This window comes from Microtus ochrogaster, linkage group LG3, assembly GCF_000317375.1.
Source record: "Microtus ochrogaster isolate Prairie Vole_2 linkage group LG3, MicOch1.0, whole genome shotgun sequence".
Taxonomy (NCBI): domain Eukaryota; kingdom Metazoa; phylum Chordata; class Mammalia; order Rodentia; family Cricetidae; genus Microtus; species Microtus ochrogaster.
The window spans coordinates 1,079,216-1,101,934 of record NC_022029.1 but is presented as its reverse complement, the minus strand read 5'-3'; the positions used below and the strand labels follow the sequence as shown (position 1 = coordinate 1,101,934).

Here is a 22,719-nt window from a genome sequence, read left to right as displayed (position 1 = left end):
GGGACAATGTGTGGCTAACATCATAATACTCTAGGTTTCATCACTGAAACTTCAAAAACAAATACTAATGATAGAGTTGAGTTCTCCAAAGACCTAGCAATATCTTCAGATATATGTTATGGGTAAAGTTCATTCTCATTTTTTTTCATTAATTTAAGACTACTGACCCTGAGTTGTTTATAAGGTGAATACATATTAATGATATAAGTCAGTAATTTTACCTCTATGTATTCACCCAACCAAATGAAACCCCAAATCAAAGTTTATAAGGAACCTCGATGTGAATGGCTGCTGTAGTTACCCAACAGTAAGCATCCAGTAATACTTTCGGAACCCGGCACCAAAAAGGATGAATTGTACTGTATGCAAATTATACATTAATAACAATGAGAGAAAAACGCTTGGGTGGGAATTGGGAAGACTGGTATCATTTTGAGACATGCTATGAACCAGTCATGTCACCAGGGGGACTTCTCTAGTCCTTTGAATTTCTATGGTCAGATATGTAACATGAGATTGGATAATTGCTTAAGAGTCCATTATGCTGTTCTACAAGCCTCCTCCTTTAAGCAAGGTTGGGGAACCAGATGACCTAGTTTAGTTGATGAAGCATCACTGTGGAGGTGACTGGATGAAAATACCCAAACGGTACACAGAGTTCTGAAAAATCTTCTTGGATCTGAATGCCATGCTTCCAATTTTTGTCTTTCCAAAGGATGGGACACTGGAATCGTCCATCTGGCCATGCAATTCCCAACTAAATTTTGAAATATATATTTGGACAAAGTAGCAACAGCCATTTGGGAAACACTAATATTTAATGAGCCCAAACAGGCAGGCCCTGATTTAAAAAAATGCCATGCTTTTCTTTTCTCTCTCTCTCTCTCTCTCTCTCTCTCTCTCTCTCTCATTCTCTCTCTCTTTCCTTCTCTCTCCCTCACCTCTCTCTTTTCCATTATCTTTTTCTATTTTGCAAGCAATACTTATAAAGATATTGAAGACATCTATTTCTACTACTATCATTTACCCTAACTGCCATGAGACATTGCTTTATACTGCCTGGTTTTTACCCAAACCAATTGCTGATATATTTTTATACAATTTTGACTTCTGTAGCTGAGTAAGTCATTGAAAACAGACAACAAAAAAGTGACATCTTATTGTAGTACTCCTGGTATTGGAGTAAACATTTATAACTCAATACAGAAAATTCGAGAATAGCAACAAAAATGTTGATGATACCAAGTTTATGCTCTTGACTTTTTGAACGAGTCAATGTTTCTATGGCTCAGACGTTCTTTTAGTTATAGTAAAAAAAAAAAAGCACATAACATTAAATTTTCCAACTTAGTTATTGCTGAGTAAGTTTCAGTATTGCTATGTATATTGAAATTGGAGTGCAACAGATGTATGTAACATTTCAACATTGCAAACCTGTACCCACAAAAACTAATTCAACAGTAGTTCTCGATAGCTCTTCTGTTTCTGTCATATGTAAATAGCTTCCTTAATGTTCATCTGTTTAGCCTGTACCTGAATTTCCTTCTTCCTAAATACTTTTGAATAATATTCCATTTTGAATATTCCCTGTATTTTCTATTTTCTTCATTCATCTTAAGCTGGATATTTGTTATGTTTCTGTCCCTTTGTCAGCGAGATGCAATGATCACAAGTGTACTTATACTAGTTTAATCTCCTGCTCTGATTTCATTTGGCCCTATCCAAAAGTGGTATCAGATAGTAATTCCATTTTTAATTAGCTGATAAACCTTCATAGTGTTTTCTGTAATAACTATCCAATTCTTCATTCTCTTCATCATTGAGTAAGGGTTCTGATTTCTCTACATTCTTTACATGTGTTTTTCACTCTGACCATTCTACGGTTTGAAGTTTTAGTTTGCAGTCTTAATTAAGGCTTCTACACTCTACAAAGTTAATTCCCAATAAATTGAAAGCCTTAAAGTATGACCCTAACTAATGGGAGGAGGGGTAGAGAGGAAACTGTGGTTTGTATGTTAAAAAAAAAAAAAGACCCAAACTAAAACGGATGGTGAGAAAAAAATAGAAAAAACACAGCATGGACAAACAATTTCTGGGTAGGACTCCAGTTACTCAGGAACTAAGGTCAACAATTGGTAAATGGCACTTCATGAAGTTCAAAAGCCTTTACACGACAAAGGAAACAATCAAGACAGCGTATAGAATGAGAGAAAAGCTTTTCTAATTCTACTCTGACAGAGGGTTAATATCTAGAATACACAAAGAACTCAAAAGGCTAAAGAACAAGAAATTAAATAACGTAATCAATACCTGAGTTAATGAAATGGCCAGATAGTACACAAAGATAAAGCATGAATGTTCAATATACATACTGAAAAAATGTCCAACATCATAGCCATAAGAGAAATACAAATACAATCTCCAGTGAGCCAGATGATCAGGGAGTTTACTGTGAAGTTTTTTTTTTTTTTCCTAGTGATGTCAATAGTTACACTTACAAAGTCTCATCATCCTGACTGCTTAAACATGAGCTGAACGAGGTCAACAACAGTAGACACGCTGAAGTGGATGGCGGAAAACTCACAAGGCCACCCACCACCTCCTCCCATTTCCCTCCCCCTCCCCCGATCAAGTCCCTCTCCCTCATCAGCTGAAGAGCCATCAGGGTTCCCTGACCTGTGGGAAGTCCAAGGACCACCCACCTCCATCCAGGTTTAGTAAGTTGAGCATCCAAACTGCCCAGGCCCCCCCCAAAGCCAGCACGTACAGTAGGACCAAAAACCCATTGCCATTGTTCTTGAGTTCTCAGTAGTCCTCATTGTCCGCTATGTTCAGCAAGTCCGGTTTTATCCCATGCTTTTTCAGACTCAGGCCAGCTGGCCTTGGTGAATTCCCGAAAGAACATCCCCATTGTCTCAGTATGTGGGTGTACCCCTCGCGGTCCTGAGTTCCTTGCTTGTGCTCCCCCTCCTTCTGCTCCTGACTTTCCATGGCTTACAAATGCTCATAATTCTAGAGCCAATAGATCCAAAGCCCTCTTCTGGCCTCCAAGGGTACTGCATGCATATGACTCACTCAACTTTATATATGTATATGTATATACATATGCTCTAAAACTGTTCAAAATTGGGGCTGGTGAGATGGCTCAGTTGGTAAAGGTACTTTCCACTAAGACTAATAATCCGAGTTCAATCCCCAGACCCCACAAAGTGAAAGAAAAGAACTGACTCCCACAAGTTGTCTTGTTGTCCTCAGAATACATGCTGTGACAGGTGCACATCCTCATGCACATACTGATGCAAATTGCATATAAATGATCTTGAAAAATAAATAATTTCATCTCCTATCAGTCAGGATGGCAGTCACCAAGACATAAATAAATGCTTGCAGAAATGCAGACAAAAAGGAAGCCCTATACACTGCTGGTCCAGTCCTTATGGAAGTCACCATGGAGGCTCCTCGAGAAATTAACCAGAGACCTACACATGACTCAGCTATATTACATCCTAGTCTATACCTAAATGATGCTAAGACAACCCATCACTGCAAACTTGCACAATGATGTGTACTGAAGAACTAGTCACATAAACCAAATTATAAGACCAACCTAAATGTGTAACAATAGAAAAATGGATAAAGAAAACATGGGTCATATGTACAGTGGGATAATTTACACATAAAGAAGAATGGGAGCAGAAGTGTGGGGAAGAAAATTAGGATAAAAAGGATGCAATTATAATTTCAAAAAAATAAAAAATGATTTAAAGAAAAAGAATGAAGTTATTATCATTTGCAAGCATATGGGTACTACTAGAGATAATCAAGTAAATTAAGTCTATTACAGGAGGAAAATATTGCATTATTTCTCTCATTTGTGAGTACTAGACATTATAGGTATGTAATATCATATATATGTGTACATGTATTGTAAAATAGAAGCAAATTGTGAAAAGGGAATTACACTATATACTTGCATGAAAATAGTCTTATGCAATCCTGTATAAGAAAGAAAAGTCAGTTCTGAAAGAGGGCAGTGAAACATGTGAAGAAAGCAGAAAGCTTGTTCTGGACTCAGACAGACCTTAGCTATGCTCTTACCAAGGTTTGTCTAGCTTTTGGCATGGGAGTTTCCCTGTTGTCACCATCCCTCATATGCATACTGAGACTAGCAAACAGAGAAACATGAAAAGTTGATGCGACAGCTTGTGCATGCTCTGTGTATAGTAAACATTGAAAACTCATTAGCTATACCAATCACAATATCGAGTATCTTTGGGGGAGTTTTGCTTTATAGAAACAATATCTACTATTAAAATGCCAAGAATGCCCATTACATCACCCAATGTGGATCGACTTGAAGGATTCTAGGACACTCTGTACCAGAGTTGTTTGCTGTATAAAGCAGACCCCTACTCCCATCTCCGATGAGTCAAGCAGAAGTGTAGTGTTAGAATGACTTCTGAGCTGTTGCCCAAAACATAACTGTGAGGGTTCTGCCCCGGCTGAGTTTCCAGCAGGCACAGTTGATCAAACGTGACCACCAGACTAACATCCTGGATGCTCACGGATGGGACACAGAAGAACGAAGGGTTCTTTCGGTAGAGGCGATCTCCCTAAAGGTATCATGAGTATAGCAAAAAAGCAAGGGTAAGCATTGATGATGTTGCCTGTAAATGCCAGAGAGCTACGGGGCCACTGTCAATGGCAGGAGGGGTGGCTGGAAGGAAGACAAGATGGCCCTGATTTCAGAGGATGAGTGTTTTAATACTGCTTGTCACGGTTTCTGAACAGTGAGTAAAAACTGACGTTTACTAAGCACCCATTTTGTAATTTGAAAAAAGTCTTCTGATTTTATTTTGTCTTTTTATCAGCACCTAGAAGGAGTAGATTAAGAAAGGTGGGGCAAAATCTTAGTGTACACTTAAGTGAATATTATTAAGCTGTGTGTCAGATTAAATATTTCAGAAAAGGCATGGAAACGCTGAGGCATGTTGTAAATGCACACTCGGTTTAATTATGTGACTAGGCCAATGGCTAAGCATATTTAGCTTCACTAATTCCTGCCGTATTCTTATTGGTCAGTCAGAGTTACTCCTCTCTATTTCAGAAGTTAGGAAATGGGAGCACAGAGAGCTTAACTAATCTCCTGAAGGGACAGCGTTGGATGTTCAGGTCAGGATGTAAAATCCAGGTATATCAAATGTTAAATTTATCCTTTCTCCCTTCTTGTTTATTTTATAAAATGTGTTCTTTAAAATAGTTCAAACACTCATATTTCAAATGCAAAATGACATCTGAAGCATGCATCCTCTCTCCGGGGCCACCTTCTCTGACTCCTGGGTGTAACTTACATTAGTTTCATCTACATTATTCAGTATTTTTATATAAATAAAGAATGTACACAGAGAGAATACTGGCAAATGTACAGTATTCATATGGTTCTGCGTATTGCTTTTATATTTTTTACAGTTTCCCAAGTGTCCTTCTTCATTCCTCATTTACAGGTTCAGAGACCTCTATTAACTATGTGTGCCAGGATTTACTTAGCTGTTTCTCTAAAGGAAGCCACCTATGCTCTTCCAAAAATCTATATATTTGTAAAGGGACTCCAAAAACAGAAATACACACACACACACACACCACACACACACACACGAATTATATCAAAATTGATGACTACCTTTAAAAATGGTTGTTTTTGGTTAAAAATAACACAAAATTGAATACCAATGTAAGAGATTAGATATTTTGTCCTTCAAATACACTCATTTATTGAATTTGTGATCCTTAAGGTATGATTTAAAGAGATGGGCTCTCTGATAGAGGATTTGAGTTATAAGGGTAGGATTTTCATGAATGGGATAAGTACCTTTGGTGGGGACCTCAGAGAGACTTTATCTTGCTTCTGACAGACGAAACACAGTAGGAGAGCTCAGTAAGAAGGGCCCATGAAGCTGCATTCACTAGTCCCTGACTCCTCCAGTACTTTGACTGCAGACTTCCCAGTATTCAGAAGGATGAGAGACTCTATTGTATCTCACTGTGATGACTAATATCATGAACTTGACAGAATCTAGGATTATGCAGGATACCCAGTCCTGGGTATGTCTGTGAGAAAACTCAGAGAGGTTGGAAGACTCATTCTAAATGTGGATGATAGCATTGTGTGGGCTGGGGTTCAGGAGTGAATAAGAAGGAGAAAGGGACCTTAGCCCCGGCATCTATTTCTCTCTGCTTTCTGAATGTAGAAACAATGTGACCAGCTGCCATATGCTCTCCCTACCCTGTATATCCTACCAGGTGCACCAAGGATTCCTTCAAACTGTGAGCCAAAATAAACCCATCCATCCCTCCTGAAGTTGCTTTCGTCAGGTAGTTTGACACAGAAATAAGAATAGTAACTACAACACAATAACCTAGTTTGTGGTATGTCCTGTAGCAGCTTGACTGGATTATGCAAACAACACCAACAAAAACATGCTTTGCCTCAGAGTAACGACTTTATGTGTCCTTGCGCTGTGTCTCTTTTCTAGAAACTGGAAATATAAGCCACTCTCCTCAAGACACAGGCCCAGAGACTTAAAAAAAAAACCTGAAAAAAATCATTGTGAACTATTGTAATTATTCCGTATATTGTTTCTGTAGCTTAGTATTTGTGGGTTTGCAGAATCAAATATTTAATATTGTATCACCCCTGTAGTGAAATGCCATATGATATGCATATTAAACCAGCTAGCTCCCTTGATTAGAAGGAACATTGATTCTTATTAGAGCAAAGCTAGACCCCCAAATAATTTAAAGCTTCCCCTGGTCTCTTTACATCTGTGGTTATCAATCTTCAACACATCTTGTCAATTTTGTTTCCATTTCTTTTTTTAAAAAAAAGAAAGAAATTATTACTTCAACAGCACTGTGAATTTTTTAAATCCGCCTGATGTAAAGTGATTTTGAACACTAACCTGTGAAGGACAAGCAACAAGAAAGACAATAAAAATTCAGAGAAAAATACCCATGGGCTAGAGAGCGCAAGTTTCTTCCGAAGAAAATGGGATGAAAGAATACAGACGGTGTAGCTTTTCAACAGGGGAAAATGCCAACACCAGAATGAGAAAGGTCGAAGTTAGGACCTTTCCAGAACCCAGACAGGCATTCAGCTTAGTAGGCTTACATACTATCTGAGGAAGACTTCTGGGCAATGAATGCCGGAGACGGTTTTGTGACTTACAGCCTAGGCAAATGGGACGCAGTAGAGGATAGTGTCAAAGGCGTGACTACTTAGGTTATTGTGTTGGAGCTACTATTCTTATTTCTGTGTCAAAATACCTGACACCATGAGGTAAGTTACTCCCTTGTCATCAACGCAGGAGGAAAACAATGCTCCTAGGAGGTCCAGACACCGAATAGAACTTGGAAAGAAGGATGCTCTAGGAGCTACAAATTAATATGCTCTGATTAAACAACATTATGACTTTACAGTGGCTTTGGAAAACATGGACAAGAATAATGAACAGAGGTAAAATCATCTGCAAGTATATTGTCCAGAGACAATCATCATGAAAATATGGCATAATCATGCACCCTTTTACTTACATGATATTCATATGTAAAATATATAAAATCTGTGTTTTTAAAAAATAGAGCCAAGCTATATATCAACTTTTCCATATGCTTTCCCCTCATTTTTCAAATCTTTTTTCTTATTTATGTATTCTTTAAAAGGTATTTTTAATGCCTGTATTATGTAGAGTTTTTCCATTTTAGAAAGAGCACCCAGACCCAGAAAGGCAATTATTACATGTACTCACTCATAAGTGGTTTGAAAACATAAAGCAAAGAAAACCACCCACAAATCACAATCCCAGAGAACCCAGACAACAATGAGGACCCTAAGAGAGACATACATGGATCTCATCTACATGGGAAGTAGAAAAAAACAAGATCTGAGTAAACTGGGAGCATGGGAACCTTGGGAGAGGGTCGAAGGGGAGGGGAGAGGCATAGAGGGGAGCAGAGAAAAATGAAGAGCTCAATAAAAATCAATAAAAGAAAGAAAGAGCACCATAATGGTATTTGTCATAAATCTTATTATCTTTATCTACTTCTTAGAAGAAACTTAAAGGTGTATTAATATGTCACATTCGGATTAGTCAGCAGACCCATTGCTGTGACTCACTACCAGGAGTCTCTAGGGATGCACATCGAGCAAGCATATTAAAGAGCTGACACCATGTTTGCATCTCTTTCCGTCTATGTATACCCTTCTGCAGCACGCATCCTCCAAGCTCCCCATCATTTCCTCTAGGCCGGCGGTTCTCAATCTTCTCAATGCTTTGACCCTTTAATGCAGTTACACATGCTGTGGCGACCGCCAACCAGAAAAATTATTTCATTGCTACTTCATAACTGCAACTCTGCTATCGTTATGGGTCACGATGCAAATACCCGACATGCAGGGTATCTGCTACACAACCCCCAAAGAGTTCACAGGTTGAGAACTGCTGCTCTAGGCAAAGGGACTATTACTGGGTTCATCTAAATGCAGTAACATGAAACTTAGCTGACCCAGATGTCTCCACTATGCATACGAAAACTACTCAATGCTTTCAAAAACACTTACTTTATCATCCTTTCATTTAAAATGATGCATGATGGGCAACAAAAGAAGAAAAAGTACAGTCGATGGAAACTTATAGCTCTCAGATACTATGTAAACGTATACGTTACATATACTGGAGATTTCTTCAAATTTTAGATTTTCTTGACACTTCAAAGTTGTAGGGATCTTACATGCTCTCAATATAATGACTGTTTTCACCACATTATTTAGTCACACAGCCTTAACAGTCCAAATTTAAATTCTCTAGTTTACATTGTAAATCATTTCTTTGCAAGAGGCTAACAGAGTCTTCAAAATCTCTGAAGTATATGCGTGCATTAATTCAGTTACATGAAGGTACACTGAAAACAGTTTTCCTCCCCTGGCCAATGAAAAGCAAAGTAAAACAAAGTACATCAAAACCTCAGCGCTATCACTGGCCATATTCACCTTAGAATCATTCAAATGCTAAGACCTCCTCAGGATTTTTGTTCAGATGAGGGCAGCCAGGACTGTGCTTTGGAGCCGCGCAGCCTGAACATCACACAACTCTGGAGGGAGCAACGGGCCCCTGATGGATGTGGTTGGTACTCTCTGGAGCTGTACAGTAAGCGGTCTATGCAGCTGTACGTGGTAACCTTACAGTTAGCGCCAACAGTTCCATTTGTGTGCCCATTACTTATTTATGCATCTTTCTCTCTGGTGGGCGGTGAAACTGGAAAGTTTTAGAGCGAAGTAGTCTTTAAAGCTAACCGACTTCTTTTTTCTTTTAATGAAGGAAATTCTGTAAGGAAACGATAACCAATTTTCCTGGCTCCCTTCTGTCACAGTGATCACAAGTTCTGTCTTCCCATGTCCCCGTGCACCCGCCCACCAGAAAGCAGCAGGTTACCTTGTGTGAGTAGCTGCAGGTTTCTGACTTCTTCCCGCACCTTCAGCTGGAGCACCTGCTGCAGGACGTGCTGGCGCTGGTTCTCCTGGAGGATCCCCATGCGTTCCAGCTTCTTGTCTGTGAGTCTCAGCAGGGCTCGCCCTGAGGGGGTGTAAGAAATGGAGGGAGAGGCAAGTGAGAACGGCTTGCATCTTGGCTTTAGCTTGCCACGACCAAAAAATTAAAAGTTTATAACTAAGTGCGGCTGATGTAGAACAGAGGTACAGACCCCCCCCCATGGTCTATGCTGATGGATTGATGATGTGCACAGGGAAAACCTGCCTATGAAAAGAGAGCCTTGGCTTTTATGTAATAGTGGCAACCCTCAGTAGACCCAAACAATGAGGTAGGTATAAAATAGCAAACTTTAACTTGCATATTTGGGTCACCGATTACACGTTTCCATGGAAACAGTACTCTTCACTGGGTGATGGGTTCTTAGACTGGCCAGTGGAACCTTTATGGACACCCCCGCTGTAGAACTAGATGCTCTCACTAGGATTACAGGAACTCCGACAGCAATTTTTGCTTTCATGAAATACACGTTTAAGGTCTGGTTTTAATCTGAAGGCATTCACTCTCTGACTCCAGCTGTGGGGAACTCTGCTCACCCCAACATTTGCTGAGGCCAAAAGGCCCCCCCAAAGAGGAGGGGCAAGAGGAGACAAGGGAGGAATGGCATTGAGGAGGGCAAAAGGAGGAGAGCTGGTGCTTATGATGCCACATATCTAGGTCCTGGCGGCTCAGCATGCTAACTCCATTCCTGCCCCCAGATACCCGCATATTTTTCTTCTACCTTGATTTCTATGAAGTCCCCAAATTATGCCCTACTGTGCATCTACCTTGAAATAAGCATACTTCATTCCCAGAGCTTACTCTGAGGGAGCGATCTTGTTAAATGCCCACAGAAGTCTTTACTCTCTTCCCACAGCCTTGGCTGCCACATCTGTGGATCTTTTATCATTTCTATCAAGAGGAAGAGACAGAAGCTGCTGCCTGTGATCAATGCCAAGTCTGTAAAGTTTTATGTCGACGCTGGAGACTGTGAGAAGCCCGCACCCATGTCTTGGGTGTGTGCTATTCTTTTCCTAAATGCCACTCTGCCTTCTCTAATATTGGTGTTCAAATCTACATTAGAATTGCTTCTTAACAAACTGCAACTCTGCTTCTTTAGGAAGAAAAGAACTTAAATGTTCTATCACCTTAGAAAAGAAACCAAATAACTAGAAGGTGAAGTTAATGGGCATTTCCATCCAAGGAACAAGAAAGACCATGACTGTAGCTGCTGAATGGGCAGCCTGTGAATAGGTACAGGTGGATGGAGTTGAGCAGCTCGGAAAGGCAGTGCTATTCAATCTGCATCTTCCCTTCCCATTAACCCTTGCACAGAAGATTGGTCAAGATAAGCTAGGTTATATGCCACATATAGTGGCTAAAAATTATATGGCAAAGCTCACTGGTTTTTCCTGAATGTTTTTGTTTGTTTGCTTTTGAGGCAGGCTCTTACCAAGTAGCCCATGCTTGCCTTAAACTTGAAATCCGCCTGCCTTACACTCATGAGTACAGGAAATTATGGTAGGGCACTGTGCCTGGCTTTATTCTGCATGTTGACTTCCAGTCTACCTCCTTTGAACTCGGTAATCTTGATAATCAAAGCAAAGGTAGAGAAAAATGTTTAGGTATCTCATTTGACCAACAGAATGCTTGGCCTACAGTCATTTATTAGCCAGGAACAATGACATGGCCCTCCCCACTTAGAAAAAGCCAGTTGTATATTGTGACATGCTATGACTCCCTTTAACCCTCTGCCCAGAAGTGAGGTGGGTAAGGCTAAGTAAGGTACACAGGCATATTGGATGGAAATATTGATGACATAATCATGGACCGTTGTCTGGGAGGAAAGTGTGTGTGTGTGTGTGTGTGTGTGTGTGTGTGTGTGTGTGAGAGAGAGAGAGAGAGAGAGAGAGAGAGAGAGAGAGAGAGAGAGAGAGAGAGAGATACAGCTTCTGTAGCATTCTAATGGAAGAAGCTTCCCAGGTATAGCTAAGGGTTGGTTCCACCAGATGACGATGGTGACCACAAAAAAGGAACAAGGAGAAAAAAGCAGACCCACTCCCTTTCCACTGCCTTCTGCAGCAAGGTCAAGTGACAACACTGGAGGATTTTATAATCTAGTTTGTGACCTTTCACGGCCAAGGAGGCTTTGTAAAAGCGAGTTGAAGTGTAAGGATGGCAAGATGGAAAAATATATCACCCAGGCAGCCCATCAAGTCTCACTACAAAGGTACAGAAAACCCCAGAGGGTGAAGTGGTCTGGTAATGCAAACAGAAGTCAGAGAGAAGAGGCCAGGAGATATGAAATCCCCACAGATTTTAGAGACTGAGAAAGACTCCAAAATTGCTTCTCTCCCACACACTCCAAAAGTCATCCTACTACAATCTTTGAGCCCCATGCCACCCACTTTTGAACTTCCAGATTTCACAAATATAGTATGATAAACATGATTAATTTTAAGCCTCTGTTAGTTACAGCAGCAGTCATCCTCATGAATGGAATTGATATTGAAGAAGTCAAACACTTGGGAGAAGGGCAAGGGAACAGAAGTGTCAAGGAAATCAGGGGAATGGAGAATGTCACTATAGCCAAGTGGAAAAGATAGGATACAGGTAGGAATCAGGGTCTGAGCAGAGGCCAGGACAGCGCTCAAGAAGGCCTAGTAGGCTTGGGGAGGACTTGGAGATTGACTGAATGGGAAGTGTGAGCAGTTCTGAGCAAAGGTAACCTTGGCATTATGCCAGATCTTCATTGCTTCTTCTGGGCAGAAAAGATTGGAGATTGGGACATGGAGAAAAGTCAAAGCAGGAAGTTGCCAGATCTTCATTGCTTCTTCTGGGCAGAAAAGATTGGAGATTGGGACATGGAGAAAAGTCAAAGCAGGAAGTGATGGTGCCACAAAGCTGGGTGGAAGGTCAGGGGCGGTAAGATTCCTGGCTCTGTTTTTTATGACTTTTACAATTCCTAGAAGCAGCATGGAGGGAAGGAGGGCCTCAGTTCCCACTCAGGTTTCCAAGCTCGTCCACAATGGCTCGTGGCCCCTTTTATGAGCAGGAAACTGAATCACAGCTCTAGGAAAGGATGTGATGGAGGCAAAAAACCATGGTCCATTCCTGCTGTTCTATCTCCAAGAAACATCTGGGATCTACAGAAGTAATGAAATAAGTAGAACTAAAAAAGGAGGTGATTAAAATTTCCTTCTTTGTTCCTCTTAATATTCTCATTCTTTCATTCCTTTGGTGCTTTCCTAAAACCCCCCAAACGTTGAGCTAACAGGTAACACGGTCAGATCATGGTAGGAGTTACAGAGAAAAGAGGTTGTTGCAATGACCCAACTTTTGTTAAAAAATATTCACAGGCCGGGCGGTGGTGGCCCACGCCTTTAATCCCAGCACGCGGGAGGCAGAGGCAGGCGGATCTCTGTGAGTTCGAGTCCAGCCTGGTCTACAGAGCTAGTTCCAGGACAGGCTCCAAAGCCACAGAGAAACCCTGTCTCGAAAAAGACAAAAAAAAAAATATTCACGGGACCTCTTGAAGATGTTCACACAGCAGAATTTTGGGTGTGATGTTCCAGTAGCAACCCTGAAAGCTTCTAGTATTTCTGCATCTATCGGCTATCCATAAAGGCATGATTGTGTGTGGTTCTCTAGCGTACCTATTTCATAAACATAGGCATGATGATTAACTTCATAAGCCAACTTGACTCGACCGTGAGATAGCCAGATGCCCATTTATTATTCTGAGTGCTTCCAGATGATAGAAATATTTATGTATTTTTAAATTTCATATACATGTACTTTATTTAAACTATTCTTCCCCTTCCCTCCAAAGCCTCCTGTGTACCACTCCCACCCACCCATTCCGTCTCATAATCTTATCTTTTAGAAATTATTATTATTATTGCATACATGTATGTATGTAAATAAAAACATAAACAAACTTGTGTCCCTCTAGTGTACATGTGCGTGCTTTAGGACTCACTACTTGGTATTAGGTCATCAGTCAGGGGGCTGGTCCCAGGGGAAGACTGATTCTTCCTCTCCCAGGAATCATTAATTACCTGTATGTCTTCATCTAGGGGCAGGGCCTTGTGAGATTTCACCAATCACAATTGGGATGTCAACTGACGTTCAGGATTTGATTAAGCACCTACGCTGCCCACCAATCAGAATTGGGACGTCAGCTGGCTTTCAGGTTTTGTTAAAGCGATACACCACTGAGCGTCCATGGTGCCTCTTTCTTGTCATATGCAGAAGACAAACTTGTAGCAGATGCTCTGGTCCTTTGACTCTGACGTTTTCCCCACCCCCTCTTCTGTGATGTTCCCTAAGAAAAACCTACCACAGCCACTTTCCTAAACCAGCATTTACTGATTCTTAACGCTTATGCTTTTCCCCACAGAGAAGAGTTGCTCATCAAAGAAACCTTCTTTCGCAGCAGATGGGGAGTAATACAGAAAGCTACAACTGGGTGAAATGCAGAGAAAGCACTGGCCTTGGGGAGCTTGGCCTCGATTCTTACATCTACAACACAACCCCTCTACCTAAGGCTCAGAGACAGGTACTTAAAATGATAGGACGAGGCAGATTGCTTCCTATGATGTATAACAGCTCTTGCCTCTAGGCCCAAATGAGGACATCGGCTTTTCAAATCTTGAACATGATGTAAGGCATTTGATTGGAAACTGTCAAATGAAACCAACATGCAAATCTGGCCATAGTGGACGGTGGGAGCTGCATTGCTTGGTGATGAGCATGCGAAAACCTGCTGTCCAAAAGAGCAGCGATCTTGAGGCTTAATACCTGACCTTCCTGAAGGTTGAAGGCAGATGAGGCTTTGTCCTGGCCTTAGACAGATGCCACAAACCATCGGCAGCTCAGGTGAGCAGGGGCAGGAAGAACAAGTGAAGAAAAAGAACAAGTTCATAGTTTTCTCTTTTGCCATATTAAGTTACCATGTATATGGTCTCTTGACACAGCAGAAATTTCATCCATAGAGATATGAAAAGCAGAATTGCAACACAAATTTCACTGGGGCTAAAACCAAGGCATCGTAGGGCCACATGACCCCCAGAAGCAGGCAGGGGGCAAAAAATCTGGTTTTCAATTCTTTAGCTATGCCAAGGTTCCTTTGGTTGTGGCAACATCACCATAAAGTTTGCCTTCATTTCACATCACTTTCTGCATACACACACACACACACACACACACACACACACACACACACATATATAATCTACTTCTCCTATATGACATTTGTGGTGAGCAATAATACCTCCTGAATAACCCCAAGTAACTGGCTCATGTGGAGATCCTTAGTCACATTTGCAAAGACTTCTTAGAAGATAAGGACAAGTGCCAATCATTAGGAACTACTGTCTTTATTCAGTCAACCAAGGCTAAAAGGAGCTTTGGAGCCCTGTGTGTGTGGCACAGGTGTCCATGGCCACATGGAGAAGCGAGGCTCAGTGAAAGTGGCTTCAGGCAGACTTAGGTCTGGACACATCTCTGACCTTCAAGTCTAGTCCTGGGTGTCCTTCAGCTTGATAGACACCATCACCAGTTTCTAAGATAATGGTTACATGCTGAAAGTGTGAATGGAAATGTTGGGGTGGGCTGTAGATGTGGCCTCAGTTTTGCTCCTATTGAGATTTCTCAGTGCCCTTTTCCTGGGAGATGCACTGAATTGCAGGGCATCTTTTCTTCTGGAAACGATCCCTCGGCTAGTCTCCAGCAAATGGTCAATATGTATTGAGTTATTTCAAATTGAAGAAAAGGCCTAGGTTATGCACTAACCAGCTATCCTCTGAGGCTAACTTCAGCCCCATTCAGAGTGAGTAGCAATCAGTGTGGTGATCATATACCCAGCATTCTTTAGCTCAACCCATTGTGCCATCACTCCAAAATGGTAATATTTAGTCCCAAGAAACAGGCCAAAGCAGAAAATAATTAAAGCATGGGGTTATGAACTAATAGATATGGATTCCTATTCAGTAAGGCATGATCTGAGTTTTAGCTTCCTCAGTTTCAGACTGTGGATGAAAACTACATAGACTGTAATGACAGAATAGAATAAAACATATGCACATTCTCTGTAACCTGGAACCACGGGGATGATGCAAATTTGGTCTCATGGATATTCTGCTGGATGCTACCTCTTCACACTCACGGGACTCCTGTTCTTTCTCCTGTGACAGCGATAACAATGGCAAACATTTACTATGTGTTAAACACCATCCTAAGAGCTTTACATAGATTATCTCATTTTTAATGATTCTGTGAAAGTACTGTGTTTATCCATAGCTGATTAAGAGCCATAAAATACCTAAAAGCTCTATGTCTTATTAAGAAGCTGCAGATTTGGGAGCCTCTAACTGAGTGCTGGGGAATTCTTCACATGACCCTCATATCCTCCTGGATGGAATTACAATGTCCCCCCCACCTAAACCCCCCCCCCCCAGCCAGGCTCTGGATTTGATAACTTGGTTCCCAGTCGGCAGCACCATTTAGGAAGGTTTAGGAGGCAGCACTATTTAGGAAGGTTTGCCAGCAGAAATGCATCATTGGAAGTGGGCTTTGAGGTTTCTCATCCAAGGACCATTTCCACCTCGCGATCTCTGCTTCTTGCCTGGGGTGAGAGATGCGAATTCTCAGGAGTTCCTTCCACCAGGCCTGCCTGCTGCCACTCTTCCCTGACAGGCTGAAGATGGACTCTTTCCTCTGGAATGATAAGCCCCAAATGAACTCTCTTTTTTTTCTCTAACTTGCTTTGGCCATAGTGTTTTAACACAAAAATAGAAAGGTAACGAATACACGCACCAAGCCTGTTTCTGCTAGTTCTTGCACAAGGATTGGGTTGGGTGAATTGGAGGGTCTGTGAACGGTCATCATCTCTAAGGGTTGAAGGAAAAAGGGGACAGTGACGGAGGATGGGGGGTGGCGGCTGTGACAGCTGCTACTGAACAGCTTCATCTAGTCATTTATCACGGACTATATGCATGTCATAGATTGAACTTGTTCTTCTACAAAGAACTAGGAAGACAGTGAAAAAGATACATTTCACTTCAGTTACAATCACTACTTTTTGTTTGTTTGTTTGTTTGTTTTTTGGGAGCCCATGCACATGGTACCTTATGGTATTTCAATGGACTTTGAGCAAAGAACAGAAGTCACTGAGGTGATTAGGAGGAACAAGGGAATTCAAGGCCTAGGAAACAGACTCTGAGAAACAGAAAGGTATATTTAGGAGCTCTGAGAATCTCTCACTGCTGGGTAGGTGGAGTAAAGAAGGCGGGAAGGAAAGAAGGAGGAGGGAGGAAAGGAGGGGGAGGAGAAAGGCAGGTAGGCACCCGTGGGTCCTCTGTGCTTCTCAGGCAACTCTTGGTCTCAGTTTCCCCCTTTTCCCCTCCAACAATACAGGAGAACACATGGGGTGGAGGGAACGGGGTTTGTGTAGTCACAAGCCCCAATCAAGACCATCCTCGCCTCCATTGCTTTGGTCTCTATGGCTTTCCTATCCATCCCCGTAAGAGAACTCCTATTTCACATTTTGGGAGCTGCTCTTTCTCCTTTGGGGAAACTTTGACAATTAAAAAAAAAAAGAATTCCCCTGTAGGATTTTTCAGTTCTCAAGAAAAATGGCACTTTCCTGCTTATGTGTTTATTTTTATTTCGTGTTTCCTGCCCACACCGTTCATGCTCCGTGAATACAGGGTTTCACTGAGGTTTTCAAGCACCTAACCAGAGTGTGACTCCATTCTGGCACTAAATAAATATTTGTTAAATTACTGTGGCGTGGATGTGACTCAGACAGAGCAAATATAAGTTCCTTACTGAAACCGTCCCGGTTGTCAAGAGGAAAGTTCCCTTTCCTTCTGAAACCATCTCCCAAGGTATAAAACAATACTAGATTTGCCCTTAGAGGTTGCCTGTGTTGTCCTATGCAGAGAATTGGCCAGGGAATTAAGTCAACAGTGAGCAAAGCTGAGAAAGTCCTAGATGAGAAATAGGAGGCGGAGAGGAAGCAGGTGGGGGTGGGGCGAAGACAATGTTATTTGATTTTCCCCAGCACTGCCTTGCCTGAGGTCAGACACCCTGAGTTTCTCAGTTACAAAAGTCAATATGAGATGAGAGGAGGGAGCTGAGTTGGTTGAATGGTGAGTGACGGGTTCTATTTCACGTGTCAATGTCCATTAAGCGGCCACTGATTCCTCGTTCCCTCCTGAAGAAATGACATCACATGTAGGTGCATAAAAACCATAGGGCTCTGGCATTTTATACGAGTCTGTCATTGGGCAGTGTTGGCCTTTGAATTATGAGCCCTTAAAATGCATTTGGAATTCACCTTAAATTTGACCATATACTTCAGTCTGCTCCACGTGCCCACAGGGTCCTGTCCTCCTTATCCAATCACTCCAGAGGTCACAGATCCGAACGCTTTGATTGCCAGGATAACGCGATTGGGAGAAGAGCAGCTCCAAGGGACCTTTGAAATTAGTTGGGCTGCACAGTTTGATTTTTCTGCTAAAACAGATTATTTCTATCCTTTTTTTTTTTTTTTTTGCTCTGTAAAAGTACAGTTAGAATATGGGCCAACTATTGCTACTGCTTCTGTTTTAAGTTATAGATAACTGAAAATTTATGAGTTTTATGAAATATACCAGTTTAAAATTTACCTATGTTTTTTGCACTACTAGAGTCAAACAAATAATCTGTCTGGGTCATCTTTGGCTCACAAGTGGACACTTTAAATGTCTTGTCTTCCAACACCCTTCCCTCATTATGCCTCTCTTTTTTCCAGTGGACAAGAATTCGGATGGCATTTTCTCTTTCAGCTGACTGTAGGAATAGAGTCTGGGCTTTGCCACTGCCTTCTGTGCAGCCCACTCTAAACAGACAGTTCACTGTGTCTAAGAGTAGGTTAAGGGCCTTTAGGATTTTTTATTACCTAACGATACACTGCAAATTTATCTTCCTAACGCCACAGCCCAATAGTCCTGATTTCTTAAAGATGATAACATCCCCCCCTAGTAGTATCACAAGCAAGGACTCAAAGGTTAGCTAACTCATTGGCAAAAAGGCAAGACCAATATACCTCCTCTCCCTTCTAACTGAGAGTATAGCCCACTGCCCGTCCTGGTCCTTCACTTGGAGAGACTCAGAATGACTGGCACCTGATTGCATGCTTTTCTTTGGACTGAGGAAGAAGAGGGTTAATGGAAATTTGCACTGCAGCTAACTGTAAGTAATTTACTGGGCTGATGGGAACTGCATATTATAATTTTTAACCAGTCTTAGGTAGAAAGCCTGTTTTAGGCAGTCTACTTTTTTGGCTGACTATATTCAGGTGCTGATGATGTTAATAGGAGGGAATTGGAATAATATTAATTTCCATCTAAAATATAAATTCAGAAAGAAACTACTTATAGTACCTTTCAAACTGAGTAAAAACATGGTCCTGTTATTTTTAGCCTCTTAAAAAGTTGAATTTTTTATTTTGCTAATTGCAGTTAGCAAATCATCTCCAAAAATTATTTTTAAAAATCCCTTAAAACATTTTTTTGGGGGGGCTTGTTTTAGTCTCTGAGAAGATTCCGTAATAACTTACTTCAGAGCAGCCAGAGTGGGGTTTTTATTTATTATTATTTGGTTAGTTAGTTTAAGCAAGGAAGGAAGTCTCATACCAACCTAATGGAGGTTATAGCTGAAGATTCATGGTACAATAAACAGCCTTCAAGGTCTTTCTGCTTTTGACGGGCAAACCAAACCTCACGGTACATATGTGCTTTTCTTTGTCAGTAATCGTCTGCAGTGTGAGAGTCTTTGTTGATCGGGTGCCATCAGGTGAAGGATGCCTTGCAAACTTGGCATGTTTCAAAATTAATAATTAAGAAGCACATGAGATGCCTACTGACAAGCATTTCCCGCTGCTCAACAATCTACTTACAGCCATAGCTACAACAGTCAAACACATAGAGCTTTTGTATATTGAAAAGAACAGGAACAGGGCATGTTAGGGTCAACAAATTAATTAACGTGAAATAGCACCCATGGCCAAAGACACATTTAAATCTTGGTTGTAAGGTAACTTTCACTTTATTTTAAAATTGGGAAGATTCATTTTATCTTCTACATTTGTTGATGCATGTCTGTGTGCAGATGCACATGTGTACATGTGTGGGGGGTAATTCAAATGTATGTATATGTGTGTCATTGTCAGAGGACAGCCTCAGTCCTTCCCCCGATGACATTGACCCCTTTTAAAAGTTTTGGAGACAAGCTCCCTCATTGGCCTGGATCTCATCAACTAGGCTAGACTAGACACTCAGATAGCACCACGGATTTGCTCATCTCTGCATTCTCAGTGTTGGGATTACTAGCACAATGTCCAGTTTTTATTATTATTTTAACATGGGTTCATAATATTGAACTCAATTCCTCATACTTTCAAGGCACAACTTTATCTACTAAATTACCCGTGAAGTCCTCCTTACCTTTCTGTTTTCTCAAAATTTCATCAGCATTAGGATTAGTAAGTGACTGTTGGTCTAATTTCTTGTATGTACAACAGCAGAAACAGAAAGTGTTCTGGCTTTCACAGTGCTTATGCAAGGTCATCAAGTCAGTAGAAATGAGCAACTAGAAATCTCTAAGAAAAAGAAAAAGGCCTTGAATTCGGAGGACAGGACTAATCCTGGGCTAGATCACCCAGTTGGTAGCTGCACAGCACGGGTTCAGCACTTGGCTCCCGGTTTCAGGTTCTTGACCTGGAATGATCGTCTTCCTCCTCCCGCCCTGTTGTGCTGGCAAGAAATCACTTCAGTCAGCAGTCTTGTTGCTCCGTCCAGGAACCTGACCTCAGGAAAGGGAAAACAATCCACCCTAGACTGTGAGGGGAGCTGTGTAAGTCACACCCAGACTATGGCAGACATCTGAAGGATGGGACTCCGACAAATACCTGGAGACCATGCACCAGAAGCAAGGCTGAACAGGGAGAAACAAAATCTATTTTTTTTAAAACATGTAAAAAATCTCAAAAAGACATCATGATAGGCAGCGCTCTTGACCCTTGGGTGACTGTCTTGTGTATCTTAGGACGCTAAAAGGTAACTGTCTTGTGTAATTTAGGACACTCTCTACAAAATCTCTGGCTTCTCAGCTAACAATGTCTTCCCACCTGTGCCAATTAAAAATGCCTACAAATTCTCGGCAAGTATCTGATGGAGGACAAAGCTGGCCCTTTGTGAAGGACCACAGATCTAGATGCTTGCTGTTAACCAACTGCTTCTGAAAATGCCCATCTAAAAGGCAGATACCCTCAGAATTTAGTCTTAAGACTTATGTGAATGAGGAGGCAAACCAACATAGAAAGCTGTGTCAGAAAGTTAATAATTTATTCACACCAATTTCATCCATGGCACTACCCTAGGATGGAGTCTTAATCTCAATCTTACAGGAGAGAAAAATGCTGGTGCTGGAGATGTACACAGTTAAAAAACAACGTGAACCAACAGCAGAATAGGGATTCCAATTTAGCTCTAGTAAAAACTTCCCTATTTTTGATCTTGGACATCTTTGCGTATAAGAGAACATTTCAGTGGAAATATAGCTTGAAGGGCCTCGTGAATGGAAGAGTGATGGAAGTTGACTCAAGTTTAATTATGGCTAGAAGAATGAATTAATTGATTGAATTTCATCTTTACAATGCCAAATCCAAATCTGAAATTAGACCAAAACCTTCGCTTTTTTCCAACTTCCTCTTTTATTCAACTTATTTTACCTTGATTTCTGTTATTGTTTGTTCGTGATCATTACAGCTTGAGCTTCCTATGAAATGTAATGCTCATCTTACTCGCTTGTACTCAAAGAGAATAGAGTGCTATTCAGAACAATGCTTTGCAATTATTTGAGGTTGGAGGACCGACACACAATAGTTTGTTCTAGAACACTAACTCTAGTGCAGCCATGGTGCCGCATTGCTTTCTTTTAGCTTCACTTTAGATAGTGTTTTCAATTTTGGGCTTAATCCTATTTCTTGCTGTGTTTGCAGAGACCTGATGTTAGAGAGAAGAGCCTGGGCATTGAGCATGATGCCTACAAAGGCTGGCTCCATGAACGTGCATAATTTACTAAATGCTGCTGAGTCACAATTTCCACTTCTGTAAAGTAGGATTGACTTTAACTGCCTTGGTTTTTTTTTCTGCTAATGTATAATAAAGTATCATTCTCCTTTATATAATAAATTACATAAAAATATAAATTTCTAAATTTAAAAGTGCCAGCATAATACTTGATGCCATACGTTTATTTCCAGTTAAGCACTGTATAACAGTAGGCCTTACAAAGGGTTTGCTGTTCCATTTCCTGTTTCATCACTAGGACCATGCCCTTCTTCTCTTCTCACCCCTGGGCTTGCTTTTGGTGAAGTAACGCCAGTGCTCAGCAGTGAATAGGTATTCATTCAAGTCTGACTGAGTAAATGGATAACTTTGTGTGAAAAGGAGAAAATACCATCCCCAAAAGGAGATGAAGAAAGGTGAAGGGGACTGTCCAAAGATACATGGTGAACACATGTCAGAGCAGAGACTAGAACCAACATGCCACTATTAGGAAGGCTACAGCTGCTTAATTAGGTCATTATTTGAGAATGAATGTATGAGCTATTAGGTCAGAGGCTGAGTAAGGGTCCAGAATGCAATCCATGTAGTCTAGGCCCATATTTACAGCTCCACAGGGAAAACAATAAAAAACAAAAACATGACTTAGATAAAGACATCATTTTAAAACAGAAAAGAAAGAATATATGGGGCTTTTCATAAGAAAAATATAAGCAGTCCTAAATACGAATAGGGTGTAGTGAAAGCAAAATTGAAGGAAGCACCTTTTACCCATCTTCCGGCGAGACAGAGAGTGGGGGTGTTAAGGTGATAGTTTGGGGGGGGGGGAGGAAATACATGTAAACGCTAGTGGAATACAGGCTTCAAATTAAAACACGAAATCCAGTGAGCCTGACACATGGAATCTGATAAGAGCTTGGATTTGAGAGGGGGAGGGGAGCTAGCTGAAAGCAACATCCTTCATGCTCTTGGAGGCAGATGAAGGGTCTTGTTATTCACTTTACAGTCAATAATTGCACTGC

General features: G+C 41.1%; 1 protein-coding gene across 2 annotated transcripts in view; it reads right to left on the bottom strand.

The window, feature by feature from the left end:
- The window catches only part of Samd12 (sterile alpha motif domain containing 12), a 377,093-nt gene that overhangs the window by 164,932 nt on the left and 189,442 nt on the right, over positions 1-22,719 (bottom strand). For both annotated transcript variants that reach the window (XM_013351260.2, XM_026785912.1), the window contains exon 4: positions 9,489-9,629. In XM_013351260.2, the coding sequence (XP_013206714.2) occupies positions 9,489-9,629 (141 nt within the window). The remainder of the gene's footprint in view (positions 1-9,488; positions 9,630-22,719) is intronic.